At 39.0% G+C, this 16,572-nt stretch overlaps 1 protein-coding gene across 3 annotated transcripts in view; it reads right to left on the bottom strand.

Annotated features, from left to right (window-relative positions):
- ttc7b (tetratricopeptide repeat domain 7B) overlaps positions 1–16,572 on the bottom strand; it is a 28,609-nt gene that overhangs the window by 8,244 nt on the left and 3,793 nt on the right. Inside the window, exons 5-20 of one of the 3 annotated variants that reach the window (XM_054796331.1) lie at positions 16,100–16,263; positions 14,435–14,556; positions 14,032–14,110; positions 12,737–12,912; positions 12,488–12,551; positions 12,264–12,401; positions 11,647–11,835; positions 11,218–11,335; positions 11,087–11,144; positions 10,287–10,359; positions 9,131–9,291; positions 8,931–9,047; positions 8,692–8,789; positions 7,617–7,889; positions 5,193–5,243; positions 1,065–1,205 (exon numbers count right to left, since the gene is read on the bottom strand). In XM_054796331.1, coding sequence (XP_054652306.1) covers positions 1,065–1,205; positions 5,193–5,243; positions 7,617–7,889; positions 8,692–8,789; positions 8,931–9,047; positions 9,131–9,291; positions 10,287–10,359; positions 11,087–11,144; positions 11,218–11,335; positions 11,647–11,835; positions 12,264–12,401; positions 12,488–12,551; positions 12,737–12,912; positions 14,032–14,110; positions 14,435–14,556; positions 16,100–16,263 — 2,022 coding nt within the window. The remainder of the gene's footprint in view (positions 1–1,064; positions 1,206–5,192; positions 5,244–7,616; positions 7,890–8,691; positions 8,790–8,930; positions 9,048–9,130; positions 9,292–10,286; positions 10,360–11,086; positions 11,145–11,217; positions 11,336–11,646; positions 11,836–12,263; positions 12,402–12,487; positions 12,552–12,736; positions 12,913–14,031; positions 14,111–14,434; positions 14,557–16,099; positions 16,264–16,572) is intronic. The other 2 variants (XM_054796329.1, XM_054796330.1) reach the window with 2 other exon arrangements.

Here is a 16,572-nt window from a genome sequence, read left to right as displayed (position 1 = left end):
GGTTTTCTAGGCTCTAACTAAGAAAATAATCAATTTACCGTATTAATATTGAATTCTACTTCCCTGTAATTAACTTACTGCGGTTGGGTCTGGAACCAATTGACCGCAATAAACGAGGGACGACTGTAGATATATATTTATTCCAATATATATATTTCAAGTACTCTCAGCAATATTTGGTTAAGACAACGCTTTATGTTATTATTAGTGATTAGTAGCAGTATTTCAGCTTTTATTCTTCTTGCTGTTTTGTTCCCCATTTTTCATGGTTTTATTTGTTAAATGTTGTTTCTACAATGTAGCATGGACCAAGAAAATGCATGCCACGGGCCGCAGATCGCCCCAGGGCTGCACTTTGGACACCCCTGATACACACTCATGGAAAAAATGATTAGACCACCCTTGTTTCTTCAGTTTATTGATCCATTTTAATGCCTGGTACAACTAAAGGTACATTTGTGTGGACAAATATAATGATGATAACAAATATAGCTCATAAGAGTTTCATTTAAGAGCTGATATCCAGCAACTTCCATGGTTTTCTTGATAATAACCAAAATCACTTAAGTTCTTACCTGAATAGCTATCGCATTGTACTACCAAACAATGTAACTCTTATGAGCTATATTTGTTGTCATTGTTATATTTGTCCAAACAAAGGTACCATTAGTTGTATCAGGCATTCAAATGAACAAGAAACTGAAGAAACAAGGGTGGTCTAATCAGTTTTTCCATGACTGTAAGTTGTGCAGCACCCTTTGTTTTAGTCACAGCAAGGTCTTGTCACCATCTTGATTTGACAATATTTGCCCAGTCTTCATTACAGAAACATTCCAAAAGTCACATTGTCAAGGCATTTCTTGTGCCCTTCAAGTCACTGCACTGATTTTCAACAGGATTTAGGCCTGGGCTCCAGCTGAGTGATTTAAAAAAAAACAAATTCACACAAAAAAGGCAAAAAGAAAAAAAATACATATTCATTGCCGTCTCGGTTTTGACAAGACCAAGTATTTCAAATGTCAGTTATTAATTGCCCTGCGGTGTATTTAGTGTAATGGAAATACCTGCATGCAGCCAAATCTGGGCCAGTGTCATCCAGGGGTGCAGGGGTCCGTGCTTGGGTGCACTGCTCTGCAGGGAAGACGCCACCTCCGACAGAGCCTGCTCCACGCGACTGGCTGCTATTGATGTAGCATGTACAGAACCTGTAGACAGATGAGGAAACTATTATCACCTAACACGGTGTCGTAAAAGTGCTACGGGGAAACAACATAGAGTCTTGTGGGTAAGGTTAAGCAGCCATGTGCCAAGGTGTTGTCTTGATTCCAACCAAACTGTACTGCTACAGGTTTAATTTACCCAAACTTTAAAGAGAAAATGGAAATCTTGTCTCAGACTGTCTGCTCACCATGGCACAGTTTCCTATTATTGAACTAAAAGCCTTTAATCAGTCCACACACTGCAACACACACAGTGTTAAGAGCCTGGATTAACCAGGTTAAAGTGAACTAATCTGTGCACCGCCATGCAGACACACTCAATCACTCTGTACACTGATTAGTAGGTGAAAGAAGTGCCCCTTTGTTAGAGCATGTGAGGTTATTTCAGGCACACAAAGGAGCCGGCTCACTGCACTGCACCTCCATATAGCATTGTTAGTCATGTAATGAATAATAACACACGTTGATAATGGTTTGGGCAGCAGGGTGGCATAGTGCTTACATCGTCAGCCTCACAGGTGGGAGAATCTTAGGGTTTGAATCTTAGTGTGCCGTTTGCACATATGTTAGGCTAACTAGAGACTGTAAATTGTCCATAGATGTGAATGTGTGTGTGTGTGTGTGCGTGTGAATGCTTGTTTGTCTAGATGTGCCCTGTGATTGACTGGCGAACAGAACACTATGTACCCTGCTGTCACTCATAGTCAGCTGAGATAAGCTCCAGCTCACCTGCGACCCAAATGAGGATGAGCGGTCAAGAAAATGGATGTCTGGATAATGATTTGATGCATTTTTTTTCTACAAATTGAAACTAAAACTAAAAATGATAAAAACTGCTACTAATCATTTACATTGATGTGTTGTAATGTAAAGACACATGTAAATTAGACTGCAGATTGCAGTAGATTAGTTTTGTTTAATCTTAAAAAAAAACATAAAACAACTACAGTTCCCATGATGCTTCCGATGAGTGCAGTATCAGAAGTAGTGAAATTCCGAATTAGACGCTCGTATCACATGTTATGATAGAAGTCATATGCAGTTTTGATCTGACAAATCTTACGCAGCTTTGATCAAATGTACAATTTTTACAGCTCCTGCGTGGACATTAACACTACGGCAGCTGTTGAACTCCGATGAAAAAAAAACATACGAGCAACGCTGGGAACGCCAAGCGCTGGTAGGATTGCATGGTTTACAGCAGGGGTGTCAAACTCGTGCCATGGAGGGCCGAGACACTGCAGGTTTTCTTTCCAGCCAGTCACTAAAGCAGGTGATTTTAACGATCAACACCTTCAGTTTGAGGGAAGGAGCTCATCAATTAAATCACCTGCTGAAGAAACTGGTTGGAGAGAAAACCTGCAGCTTCTCGGCCCTCCAGGGCACGAGTTTGACACATGTGGTTTACAGTGTGCATAAAGCACTTAACGTACGGTTCCAATCCTGCCTTGCACACTGCCACTTCCATATTATGCCTATTGTGCCATAGTTCACAGTGTGATAGACTTCTGGCTGCCCTCTTCCTGCGAGACAGCGTTTCTCTAAACGAGAAATATCGGCACGCGAGATCTAGCGACACCACTACCAACTTCACATCCACACTGTCAAAAAAGTACAGGGGACTTGTGCTGGGTAAATTCTGACTGTAGCTTATGCTATTATTTTAAATAGAAGTAACACTGACATATTTTTAAGACCTTTTAAAGTCATATGTGACACATTTAGTGAGGTTTTGAGGTATTTTAAACATTTTCGGGCATTACATTCAAATTGTTTGATTTTAGACTTTTTAGGAGGGATACCCTGATTAGTTGTTAGTTGTCTGCAGCGCACAATTGAACGATAAGCAGGTATTCTCTTCACATCTTACACAGTGGATATCAACACTTTCAGAAGACTTCTGAATGCTAATATTGTTTGGTAAAGGAATATAGTGCAATACACAGAGACAAAATTAAAATGGGCTTTTGTGTGTGCGAGTGCCCGTGCGTTAATTCCCAATTCAATTCATGGAAGCTGTGTGCTTTCCTTTGTAATGAATACAAGACATGTCTGTGTGTTTCAGTTGCCTGTATACAGTAAACCATACATTCACTAAAGTTCAAGATGAAAAGTCTGGCGCTGTGTACTTTCACTTGCTATTGCCATTTTCAAACTTGCAGAATGCTGAACAGTCTCATATTTCCAGACAAAGACACTTAATTTGCAGCACTGTCTTGCACGAAAATGTTTACAGCTGACACAACACATGCACAAGCTGTTAACTGAATTAAAGGAATACACTGACAAAGAAATGCATTTAAAGTTGTTGTCCAGTATAATGCATTTCTTACAAGTTAAGCAAAAAACAACAAAAACTGTATTAGATGGACTTTCAAATCATTGGGGGGGAGGGCGTCATATTATGGATATATTTTACAGAATTGTTAGAAATGAAGTCACGGTTAATGTTAGGCTGTCGTTTCAGGAAGTATGTGTTTCTACTAAAGAAACGTAGCAAATTTCTTCAAATCAAGCCCCACTACCACATCATTGAAGTAACAACAGTATTGTAGTTTTAAGTCATAATTTCTTGACAATGATCTGCTTCAGAGTCATGAAGTCACTGTATTCCTTTAAAACACATGTAGAACCAACAACATCAACTTCATCTACGCAATCCTCCTCGTAGCTGCCCGCAGCCATCTAGTAAAAGCTGATGGTGTGCACTCACCAGCCACTTTATTCGGTGCACAAACTCAACCTCAGGTTCAAACAAATCATGCAATAATTTAACTGGTGCAAGTTTGAGAAAAAAAAGCATCCTTAACTACTACAGTGGAACCTCGGTTAGCGTCCGCCCCGGTTAGCATGTTTTTCGGTTAACAAACTGTTGCCTCAGTTTGCGTACATTTTCCGCAAAGTGTACAATATGGCGCGTTATTAATGCACTGCGTGTGTTCTTAAGGTATATTTTATCACAAACATCCTTGTTAGCAGGGCCGCACGGTCAGGAAATCAGGAAGATCTGGGTTCAAATCTCCGTTGGGCATTTCTGTGTGAAGTTTGCACGTTCTCTCCATCCGTGGGTTTTCTCCGGCTACTCCGGTTTCCTCCCACATTCCAAAAACATGCATGTTAGTTTAACTGGCGACTCTAAATTGTCCATAGGTATGAATGTGAGTGTGAATGGTTGTTTGTCTATATGTGCCCTGCGATTGGCTGGCGACCAGTCCAGGGTGTTCCCCGCCTCTCACCCGAAGCCAGCTGGGATAGGCTCCAGCATACTCGTGACCCTAGTGAGGATAAGCGGCATAGAAGATGGATGGATGGATCCTTGTTAGTATATCTTGCTATCAGAATTGCAACCGGAAGTCTAGAGCCATTGCCTGTCTATGATGCCGTTAGTGGTTGACTCCCAAAAATGTTTTTATAGGTTTACATGCATAAAACTATTATAAATGCATATAAATGTTTTTTCATGAGTTATTTATTTAATTCAGTAGCTTTTCTCACCTTATTTATCAAAATGATGGCAACTGCAATTTTCTATGACTCCATTTTGAGCTATTGAAGTGAAGAACACTATTGAATTCAAAAAGTAATCCATGGCAAAACAGGAAGATGGTGTCCGTGTGGTGTCTCCCTGCCACATTGTGTTTTTGGGAAGAGTCACGTCAAGAATCACATCTTCAGTGAAGGTAAAAGTAACCTCAAATGTTCATTTATCCCTTTCAATCATCATTTACGTGTATTTATATGCATTTGAAGTTGTTTACTGCATGGGAAAAATTGATTCGGTTAGCGTCCGTTTCCGTTCCCTTCTGGAAGAAATTAATGACGCTAACCAAGGTTCCACTCTACTTATACCCATTACCCATGCTTTGGTAGAACCTTGAAGCTGTTAAACTTAAGTGTCTGTTCTAACATTCAGATGGGAATATACTGTAGATGGAAAACTGAAGGTGAGATGGAGGTTAGGTGGCTACTTACAAACAGAAAACATGGAAGAAAAACCAAGAGTGTTAGCGTCCTGAAGGCCGCCTTAAAAAAACGAAGGGATGAGAAAAAAAACAGAAAGTCGGTTGTTACTGATTGAAAGGGAAGAACAGAGAAAGAGGTCAAATATAAACAAATCATTGTGACAGCAAAAGAATAGAAAAAAGTGTAACAGAGCTTTATGATGCTTGAATATCTATTTTTCCAAAAATGAATGATAACCAAACAGCCATTATTTCTTATGTAAAAAAACAAACAAACATCAGACTAAATGGCAAAGACACAGGGAATTAGTAATATAATAACAACCAAAAGTAACTCTTCTAGACTGTGTTATAACTGAAGCCTGTGTCTGGTTCCGACAGTAGTTTAAGGTGTCAGGGCTCACCAGAGCAAATGATTTGAGTCTGAACAAAGCAAAGAAGCAACAGTTCATCAAAGCAAACCTGCACTAACCTCAGGCATCCATGTGCCTATAAACAGCGCCATTGCAAACGTGCAATTACTACACAGGGGTTAGTCCTTTCAACACGTTAGGCATGCTTTGTGAGCTTTAAACACGCTGTCACCTTCAAGATTCACTTGGTGATCTCTTTGGAGCACATCAAGTTTTAAATGACTAAAAATAGATTTACACCAGGCAAACCTGGCATGTGGCCACCTGGGTTGCGTTCTATTTCGTTTTCAAAACTTTTCAGGTCACCATTGTTTAACGTTAAGCAGCTTTAGCTCTGGAATGTTCCACGCCGCACACGGCAGCACTTGGTCTTTAAACCCCTTTGTGAACTTCAGCTTTAGAGATGCCATGTCTGCTTTGCAGGCGGTGTGTGCCGACATCTACCGCGACACAAGGTGGTATCGTAGTAAAGCTGGAGTGTCCAAAGTGTGGCCCGGGTGACTTTTTTGGCTCCCTGCATATTCTTAAAATAAAATGAATTCAATATTAATGAAATATATGAACTTTTTTTGTCACCGTTCATAAAGCTACGAAGCTGATGTCTTCTGACAGCTTAGCATATATTAACCTACACTGGATTGGTTTTAGCATCTTTAATGCACAAAATGTCTGAAAGTCGACCCCCCCGGCATCCTTCAATTTTTCTGTATGCAACCCTCGCTAGAAAAAGTTTGGACACCGCTGTAATAAAGGTTAATTACAGCCACGTAGCGGCACCGCCTGGCTTTTTTTTTCTTCCTTAGAGGAAAAAATGCGGTAATTAATTAGGGCGTGGCTTCTATTACAGCAAAGGTCTATATTTGAGGACTTATGGTACTTTGAATAAACGGGACAACAGCAAAGCCATAAGCCACCATGTCAGGGGTGTCCAAAATGCGGCCCGGGGGCCATTTGCAACCCAAGGCTGTTTTTTATCGGCCTGCGGCACATTCTAATAATATAATTTAACAAGAAAACTAAAAAAAATAACCAACAGCAAAAATGGAAACATCACCAGTAACTTTGGAAGAATAAAAGTCAAAGAGAAAGAAGTTGTAAACTAACGAAAAAAAGTCGTGATTTAAAGAGGATAACGTTGTAAAATTATGAAGAAAAGTAATGTCATTGTAGTGGAATAATGTTGGAAAAAAAAGATTTAAAAACACTATTAGAAACAAAGAAACCAATTAAATGAAGTTGTAATTTTGGGATAATTGGGTTGCGGAAAAATGTAATTAAGAGTAAAGTCAAAATTACGAAAAGAAAATTTACGAGAAGGAAGCAGAAATAGCTGGAAAATTAATAAAAAAAACAACAGCAGAAATAAATAAAAAGGAGCTGTAATTTTATGAGAATAAAGTCCAAATATTAAGAAAGTCAAAATTTTAAAAGAATAAACTCAATATTATGGGGAAAATTAAGTCAAAAATAGTTTTTTTAAAAGCCGTAATATGAGACACAAACAAAACAAAATAAAGTCATAATATTCTGAAAGAATTTGAAGAATTTCTGAAAGAAGATTATTTAAGAAGACAGCCAAAATATTTGAAAAAAAAAGCAGCAAAAATGGGAAAAAAAGAGCAAAGACCAAAGTTCATACTAATAATAGGCTTCTCCACCTATACCACAAAGCTGAGATGCAGTTTTTTTCTTGAAATATATAGAATTTACGGCATATCTTTACAAAATATTAAAGTGCCCTTGCATCCTTTCATTTTTCACTATGTGGCCCTCTGTGGAAAACGTCTAAACACCCCTGCAGTATGTATTTCTACTGGGAGTGGCAATGCCATTAAATCGAGTGGTATTAATTAACTAACAATTACATCAGCTTTAGGGGGCCTTCATCTGTAAATTCCTACCCCAATATTCTTATAACACACTAACAGAGCACTGGAGAAAGTTGAAAAACCACGCTCTCAAAAACTCAATGTGCTCTTTTTGGCCATAACTCTCCAAACCATGCTACAAGCTGAGTGGACCTAGTGGCACGTTGGAGTTGGAGGAGAGTTGGCGAACAGGGACGTGGTTGCAAATGGAGTGAGGCCTTGCTTTGGTGGTCATCAGGGGAGGAGGAGGTGCAGGTGGAGGAGGAGCAGGGGGCAAGAAAGAAGACTTTTTGGAGGGAGGAGAAGGCTGAGGAATGAAAACGGGAGAGGACGGGGAGGAGAGCGGGGAGGACAGCGTGGATATGGAGGAGGGGGAGGTGGGGGACACTGGTTCAGACCCAGTATGAGAAGAGGAAGAACCTGAGGCTAAAACAGAAACAGGACAACAAATGAACAAACTAAGCAAAATAGTAAAGGAAAGGAAGAGGAAATACTTGTCAATCGCCAGACAACCACCAAACTGAAATTGAAAACAGAAATAATGACATAGTTTGGGTTTGGTATTAATGGGTAGATGCAGAAATAAAGTAATTTAGGAAAAATATGAAAACCACTGAAAAAAAGACAGTCAACTTCAGGAAGTACAGAAGGTGGATCCTAGATTGTACGTTAGACTTAAGACTGTCAAATATTCAGTTGTCATGAGTTTACTTACTATAGTAGTACGAACAAACAAGGAGCCCAATCCAGATTTGCTCAGTACTATTTGACTCAGATTATGACTAATTTAAAGAATTCATTCGGAGTAAAAGATTTAAAGTGCTTCTATTTTAGGATTTTGCAAACGGTAGCTTTTGCATGTTTATCAATGTAAAAATCCAGAATCTTTCCTGATGTCTGCTGTAGTTTCATGCCGAATGGATAAACTGTCTGTACTGTATAAGAAGAGAAAATAATAATGGTCTATTAAACACAACAGTATTCTATTTGGTTGGATGACTACATGAAAAAAAGAGTTTTATTCGTCCAGTAATATTGTGACATTAAAAATAATTGTGAATCCATCCATTGTGAATTAATTAATAATACATTCAATACAGCATGATTCAATCAAGAATTGCATCTTGAACATTATCATTGTCAATGACACACCAGATACTACCTGTAAAAGAATGACTACAACTGGATTCATATGAGCTGTACTGTGCGTGTCAGTGTGTGAACCTACCGGTTTCTGGGTCACTGAAGTCTGGCAGAGTCATGGCGTTGAGCTGTCGTCGGTCCGCTACAGTTCTATCCAACAAACTGCTGCCTCGCCCTGAATCACTGTCACATACATGCATTGATTTGTGCACTTGGAGCACAGGCACACACTCAGCGAGATACATGGCAAACAATACAATTGCATGTGCCATCTGACTTCAGTACCTACCAGCCGGGTTCTTTTGGCCTTGTGTGTGTATATACCTGGGGTTTGTAAGGTTGTAAAAGCTCTTCCAGATCTGCAACATGTGTTTACAGGTGAGCAAAGATTCCTCTGGTCCTCTGCACATGCTCTCCAACTTCACCTTGGTATATAGCAAGCTAGAGAATGCACAACACAGTGTCTGTTTGCATTTTAAATGGGCTGTTGTTTGTGTATGTGTGTGTGAGTGTGTGAGTCTTACTTGAAGTTCTCAGGATATTCAGAAAGGGCCATCTCTATAATATTGAGAGCATCATGGTAGTGTTTCTGTGCTGACAGCAGCAGGGCCAGTAGGTGGAGGGAGTGAACGTCATCCCCTTGAAGCTGTAATGCCTGTCGAACGTAGCCCAACGCCTCGGGAATCTATATTAGGGTTGGGCGGGAGGGACCCTTAGCATTTATCACAATATGACAATATAAATTCAATTCAGCGGAGTCTTGTATAAAAAGCTACAAACCTTAACCAAAATAATTAAATACACTTGTCTCGAACTCTAAAGCACATTTATCGATTCATTGGTAACAAACTGTGCAATAGAGCAAGTGCATTTAATGTCTACCAAACTAGATCAGTGCAAAGTTTTCAGAATTCAAGTATACAGTTTAGTAGCAACTGCAAATTGCAAAACAGTAATACAGCTAAATATTGCCGTTTTCGACTGAGTATAAAGGCATCATGTCTAAATTGGCTAAATAATATGACACCGCATCATTCAGGTCATGCCATCATTTACTTTTCTTGTCATAAGGAACGCCATGAGCAAAATCGTTTTGGATTTTGTATTGCACGCTTGAGATGGTAGAACAAATTTGATGTGTTCCTACCTCTTGCCGTCACGGCTGTTTTGCAAACTTTGCATATTATGGTCTCTTGCTTCACATCTGTTCTGTCGAAACCAAACCACTTCCATATTACAGAGGTACCTCCCTGTTTAGCAACAATTTCTTTGTCTATCGTCTTCGCTGCTTCTCTGCCTTCAGCCATGTTCATTTTCTCGCTTTTGCCACCAATGGACCATGTCGTGGTCCACATGAGGCGCCAATGCGTCAATACAGTGTGCCACAGCGCGCAGTCGCAGGAAAAACACATCATCAACTCTGCTTTTCTGTGTTTAAAATGATCATTTATAGCGGTATAAGTCATTTTCTTATCATTGGAAGAGTTTATACCGGTATAAATTTCATTAAAAGTTATCGTCCAACACTAATCTATATACACACAGAGATATAAATACAGACATAGGTTTTCTCTCCTCAAACTCTGTAAAGTGATGTTCTTTCTTTGCTGAGCTTCAATGTCTGGCATTCATAATCAACTATCCTGACATGAAGAGTATGACTTTTTGTTGTGGTATTACCTGTCTGGACACAGCGAGCTGCAGTGCAAGGTAGAAGGCTGCTAAATGGTCCGTTGGAGACAGACTTTGTGCTCTGCCAAAATGAAGAGTATATTTTGGTATCAATAAAATCAATAGCTGTCAAAAAAAGAAAGAAATTGAGTATTATGCTGGTTAATTCATGTATGTACTGTATGTATATTAGATAGGGGTCAGTTCACGACATAAGATGATACTGTACATGAGATTGGGTCTACGAGAACGAGACAAGATTTTAACATCGCTTTTGAGAAAAGTACACTGACAAAATATCAAAAATATGTGACAATACATTGCAATCTACTAATACAATTTCTACTGTGCGTATGCTACCGGCTCCGCCTCCACTCGCCAAAACAAAGAGACTATATGACTGACAAAAGGGCTCACTCTGTTCATGCTCGCGCCAACGTGCTGAAACCAATGCACAGAGTGAACTCTCTTCCTGCCTGTTAGGAGGCGAGAGATGAGGAAAACGGACAGTCATGCACGTGGCAATATATCGAGGCCGGCCAAATTATGAAGTTCTTTTTCATTTATTGTGTGATTACTTCATTCATTTATTATCGCCCCAGGCCTAGTGCCCACAAGACATTTTTTTTTCGGAACGAGAAATCTTGTCACGTTTTAATCTCACGAGATCTTGTGACACTCTTAATATGTAAATACTGTATATATCTATATCTATATAAATATATATATATAGATATAGATATATACGTAGTGGGAATCACTTGAATCATGAGTGAGCAGAAAAGAGAAGGAGAAAGCAGGCACCAAACCTCTGAAAGGCTCCCAAAGCTTTCCTCTGATATTCTTCTTGTGTGCTTCGCAGTGATGCTATTGAGAGGGCGGGAGAATAAAGGTATGCTATGAATATACAATAGACCTGAACACACATGCATGCCCTTACCATCAGTGGCTTTCAGGCTATAAACCAATCCAATGGCCAAATAGCCCTTGGCTCTGAACTCCGCTGCCTTCTCCCCCATGTCAATCACCATCTTGGCAAAGCACTCACTCTCATCCAACTAGATTGAGTAGACATGTATATAATTAAAATTCTTACATACACTCATCATGGGAATGAATGTCATATTCATTTGGAGCGCTTAAGGATTTATTTGAATATGTACATTAAGGCTGCAACTAACGATTATTTTCTTGGTCCATTATTGTGAAGTTTGTTGTTCCCATTAATCGAGTTATCAGTTACACCCTAGATGGATTAAATCAATATGAACAAAACACAAACAATAAGACATTCATTGTCCATGATAACTTTATGTAAACTTCTGCGTGCGACTGTGATTTTAGCTGTATTTGAGAGCACGGTGGTTACCCAGTGCAGGGGTCCGATGCACAGTTTGACAGCCAGCAGTGGGATGGTGGGGTCATCAGGCTTTAGACGAATACACTCCTTTAGAACTTTAACAGCACGAGCGGATTTTCCAGCAGCCATTAAAGACAGGGCGAGTTGGTACCACAAATGGAACTCCTCAAAGGCAAATTTCATGGCTCGCTCCAAACACTAGAGATAATAAAAGAGGGAGATTTCATTGGTGACATTGCTAGTGTAGTCGTTCACATTGCTGACTTTCATGCGGCTAGTGTGGGCTCAATTCCCGATCAATGCTCAAATCATAATTGCCTTGTGACTGACTAGCAACCAGTCCGGTTGTATTCTGCACATGGAGGCATGTTTCCTCAGTGTGATTTAATACAGTTCTACACTACTGCAAACTACAACTACAATAATAAACATCTCACTATATTAATACCTTTCAAAATTGAGTATTGATCTTTGTAGCCTAATTTCTGTTACAATTCTTCCACTAGATCTCATTCATTTATTAGCAGTGTCTAATGAAGTGTCCTATAAGTATATGTGTTTCCACAATCCCTGTTATTGTGACTTTATCATTCAGGGACTACACTGCAGACTAAGGTATGACTCACCTCAGATAGCATCTCATACTGTCCCCTCCTGCCAAGTGCTATTGTAAGCAGGTCATACACCACAGAGGCGGACTGTAAACTGATGATTCGATCATTATTGTGTTCAGGGATCCTGCTCAGGACAGCATCGCGATTAGCCTGGAATGAAAACACTGAATGCAGGACTACTTCTTCTGGATTATGGCGAGAAGTTTTGCTTTAGAGAGCTGGATGCTACTGCCTACCATGGACTCACTGATGAGGAGCAGCAATAACGCTTCCTCTGTGTTCTCCTGAGGGCAAAACAGACTGAGGGAGAAAAGTATGCAAAGAGATTCCAAAAGATGGAATTTAAAAGGATGAGAGCAAAGAGGGGAAAATGAGGACAGGTAGTAGATGAGCAACATAAGAAACATCACAATGGCAACTGATAATCTTTGAGGTATGTTGCCATTTTTCCACTTTTTCCCTACATTAACAACATTATTGCTTACTTCTCTCCTGAGTACACCCGTGGGCGTCGGCTTAAGCTGTACTTCTTGCTTTGGATGTGTCCTTGCCGCGTGGGATCGTCCAGCGGCGACACGGTTGGCGGGTCTTCCACCGGAGACCAGTAACTCTGTTCACACATTCCTCGGAGCAAGATCTCTGCAAGCTGTCTTGCTATGGTCTACACACACACACACACACACACACACACACACACACACACGCACACACACAGACACTTATATTTTGGCACCAACACAGTAATCTGTTTATTTAAATTTGTTTCTTATTTAGTTTGTAAAATGTTCTAGTAGCACCAAATACCACTAAACAGCCTGCAGTAATCCCTCGCCATTTTGCACCTCAAATTTCGAGGCTTCACAATGTTACGTTTTTTCCAAAATATATTAATAAAAAAAAAATCATGCTGTTTCGTGGTTGGATATGGCCTATTAGTAGTAAAAAAATGCATATTTAAGCAAATGTGACATAATTTGCCTAAATTAAGCATTTTGAAGCATAAAAATAGCTAAATTAACTAAAAGACAAATATAAGGCATTCGGAAGATGCATTAAAAGACATTCTGATAATATGTAGCATTCTAGACTGGTCACTAGGTTTCAGTAATGTTCCTGTAATGTTCAGTGAGACACACAAGCACCAGACTTGATTGCTGGAACAACAGGCAGGTTTGATTGATCTCAAAACAGGCACAACAATCAATAATAAAAATCCCTAATAAAACACTGGCTACTGTTGCGGCCGTAACCCACGCCAAACTGAAAGTCAGCTCTGACTCCCGACGTCATTTCCTGTCTGTCTACTCAACTCCCCTACGAGCACATCCATAGCAACATACAAGGCACATTTTTTTTTGTATTTATGTCTTAAATGGCTTATTTTTTGTTATTATGTCTACTATATTGGGTAATATGAGTGTAAAGGTGAATATAGGGGTGTTATTTCATGTTTTGAGGGCTCTAATAATGTTAAAAATTGTATTTAGAAGAACGTAAACAGGTTTTCCATGCTCTAACTACGAAATTATTTGATTTTTAAACACAGAATCACACAGAAAGTCAGAAATTCACAGAAATTCGCAGAAATTCACTTATGCCAGTTGGGTCTGGAAACAATTAACCACAATAAATGAGGGATTACTGCAATCTTATCCCTTCTTACAAACTACTAAATACTACTAAAGCAAAGTAGAAATAGCTATTATTCAGGGAAATAATAATAATAATAATAATAATAATAATAATAATAATAATAATAATAACAATAATAATTCCTTACCATTCGCAAGTTCTGCGTTGTCCTGGTCTCAACAGCGCGAAGAATTTCTCGAAATCGTCCAACACCATGTGTCAGATTTCTACAGCATTTAAGGTAAAAAGGCATAATGCAATCTCAGTCAAAACCTATTCAAACAATATCTTTACGAGAGTTAACATATGAATAAATATTATTCTCACTATCTTTCCTTTAAACCAGTTTTTAAGATGACACACTGAACACTCACTCATTTTTTGCTGAAGTGAGAAGTATTTAAATACTAGTTTAACTGCTATTTTTTAAAAATATTTGAAAGCATGATATGTATATAAATTAATATGAGTCCACTAAATCTCAAGTTTGATTTAATCATGTGCAATTAATAACATTAATAACATCAACATACAATATGGTAGTATCTCACCCATTCTTGAAGTGAATGACATGAGCCCTCTGCAGGCCTGTCTCAAGGAAGTAACCCAGTTCCTGCTCCTGGGAAGCTGGGCCAGGCTTTGGGCTGCGGTTCTGAATTCCAGCTGACAATGCCTGAGACAAAAATGTTATTTTACACAATTACAGGGTATACCATAATGCAAAGTACATGACTAGATTTGTCTAAATAAATAATAATAATAAAATAACTAGGGCTGTCAAAGTTAACAAGTTAATAACGCCTTAACAAAACGTTCCTTTAACAGACCTATTTTTTTTTATGTGCGCATGTCCTGTTTGACCCTCGGCCCACACCGTAGTTTGAGGAAACGCAGCGGTGTGGCAGTTGATGTGGAGCCACAGGCAGGAACAAATATTGAGAAGATATTGGCAAAGAAAAATTATTATTATTATTATTATTCTTGAGCGATTTATTTGTGTTTGTGCTTGAACTGCTCTGTTTGCAAAAGATGACAGAATACAAGTTGCATGTTGAAAGACCCGCGGTGTCATACTTCCACGTCGTTGAAGCCGCCAGACTAATGTAAGTGTGATAAAGCGTGTTGAAAAGAGGGTGTGTGTATGTCTCTGTAAAAGAGTGTTTGGACGTGAAGTATAAGCTATAGCCCGACTGTACTACAGTATAAGGGCGCCGTCCTAGTCTGTAGACTGACTGTTCTTGAGCGTTCTATTTTTTGTAAGTTGTCAATATTTATTTTTCTAACACCCCGTTTTCATTTCACTTACGTAGTTGTTGGGTGTTTTTCCAAGCCTTTATTTGTAATGTTAGTCACAATTATGTTTTGTAAGATTATTGCCTTGAAGATAATGATACTGTATGTGAGTAATGGGACATTTTACCTTACCAATGTCTGCTTGTTGTAAATTGTGTCTGTTTTTTATAACTTGCGATACATTTTATGTTGAGCTGGAAAAACCCACAGAATGTTTAATAAACAAAATTTGCATAAAGCAATGATATTATCCAGTCTCATGCTGATGCATTAAAAACTTTTAAATGATCTTTCAAAAGGTACACTTATTATAGATACAAACTTCTTTCTATCTGCAATTAATTATGAGTTAACTATGGGTAAAATACAATTAATCCGGATTAAATTTTAATCCATTGTCTTCAACAATGTTATGATTATGATAAAATACTGATCTTTTCCAGTTTTGTCTGCTCAGTTTTCACACTGCCTGATAAATAAATAAGTTTTTTTGAATATGCATGCAGGTTACAATGGAATACATCATTTCACAGAAGAAGCAAAGCTTATTTAATCCTACCCCCCATCCGTTCCACATCTTGTGCAGTGCATACTATTCACTTCCTGTATTCCATGGAATATTATTCCATATAATAATCAGTGTAATAATAAATAAGTAAAAAAAAAAAAATACAAACAAGCGTGACAGAACAATAAATATAACAATCAAGACTCGTGTGCCTTATATTCAGCAAACATCAACTGCTTGTATTGTTTTTTGAATTTGCTCGTCTTGGTACATTGTTTGCGTGTTCCTTGCTCAATCTGTTCCATAATTTAATTCCGGAAAAGATTTATTGGCCTGTTGACTGCAAAGTGCAGGGAGACTAGCAAGACTATCAGCAGATTATTTCACTCTAATAAACTGTATTGCACAAACACACCTTTTCAGCCTCCTGCAGGTAGAGTAGAGCAATATCTCCAGATTTTTCATAACAGGTGATGATTTCCTGCTCTCGCTCAGGTCTGCTCCTATTGCTGGAGGGAGACCCGGCATTCTGGTTGGACAGCAATGGAGAGGCGGCTGGGACTTTCTCGAGGCACAAGCCTGCAGAAGAGAGTGGAGTCAGCGTCACGCGGGGGGGATAAAACAATCACACAATAAAAATAGTTTCTTCAGTTTCTTCAACTTCACCCCAATCAATTTACAGATCACATACCATACATACCGCAGTAAAATTCCTTTTACACCGCCCCACCAATCTCAATCATTTCTCACAAAGCTCAGGAACTACCTCATGATCCCCCCGCCACACACACATTGACGCCATTATTTGTTTCCATCGGGGCCACAGGGCTTCAACTAGGGATGTTTTGGACAAGGTTTGGTCCCCGCTACCATAGCAGCATGAAATAA

Source organism: Dunckerocampus dactyliophorus, chromosome 13 (genome assembly GCF_027744805.1).
Source record: "Dunckerocampus dactyliophorus isolate RoL2022-P2 chromosome 13, RoL_Ddac_1.1, whole genome shotgun sequence".
NCBI lineage: Eukaryota > Metazoa > Chordata > Actinopteri > Syngnathiformes > Syngnathidae > Dunckerocampus > Dunckerocampus dactyliophorus.
This window is presented reverse-complemented; position numbering and strand designations above follow the sequence as displayed.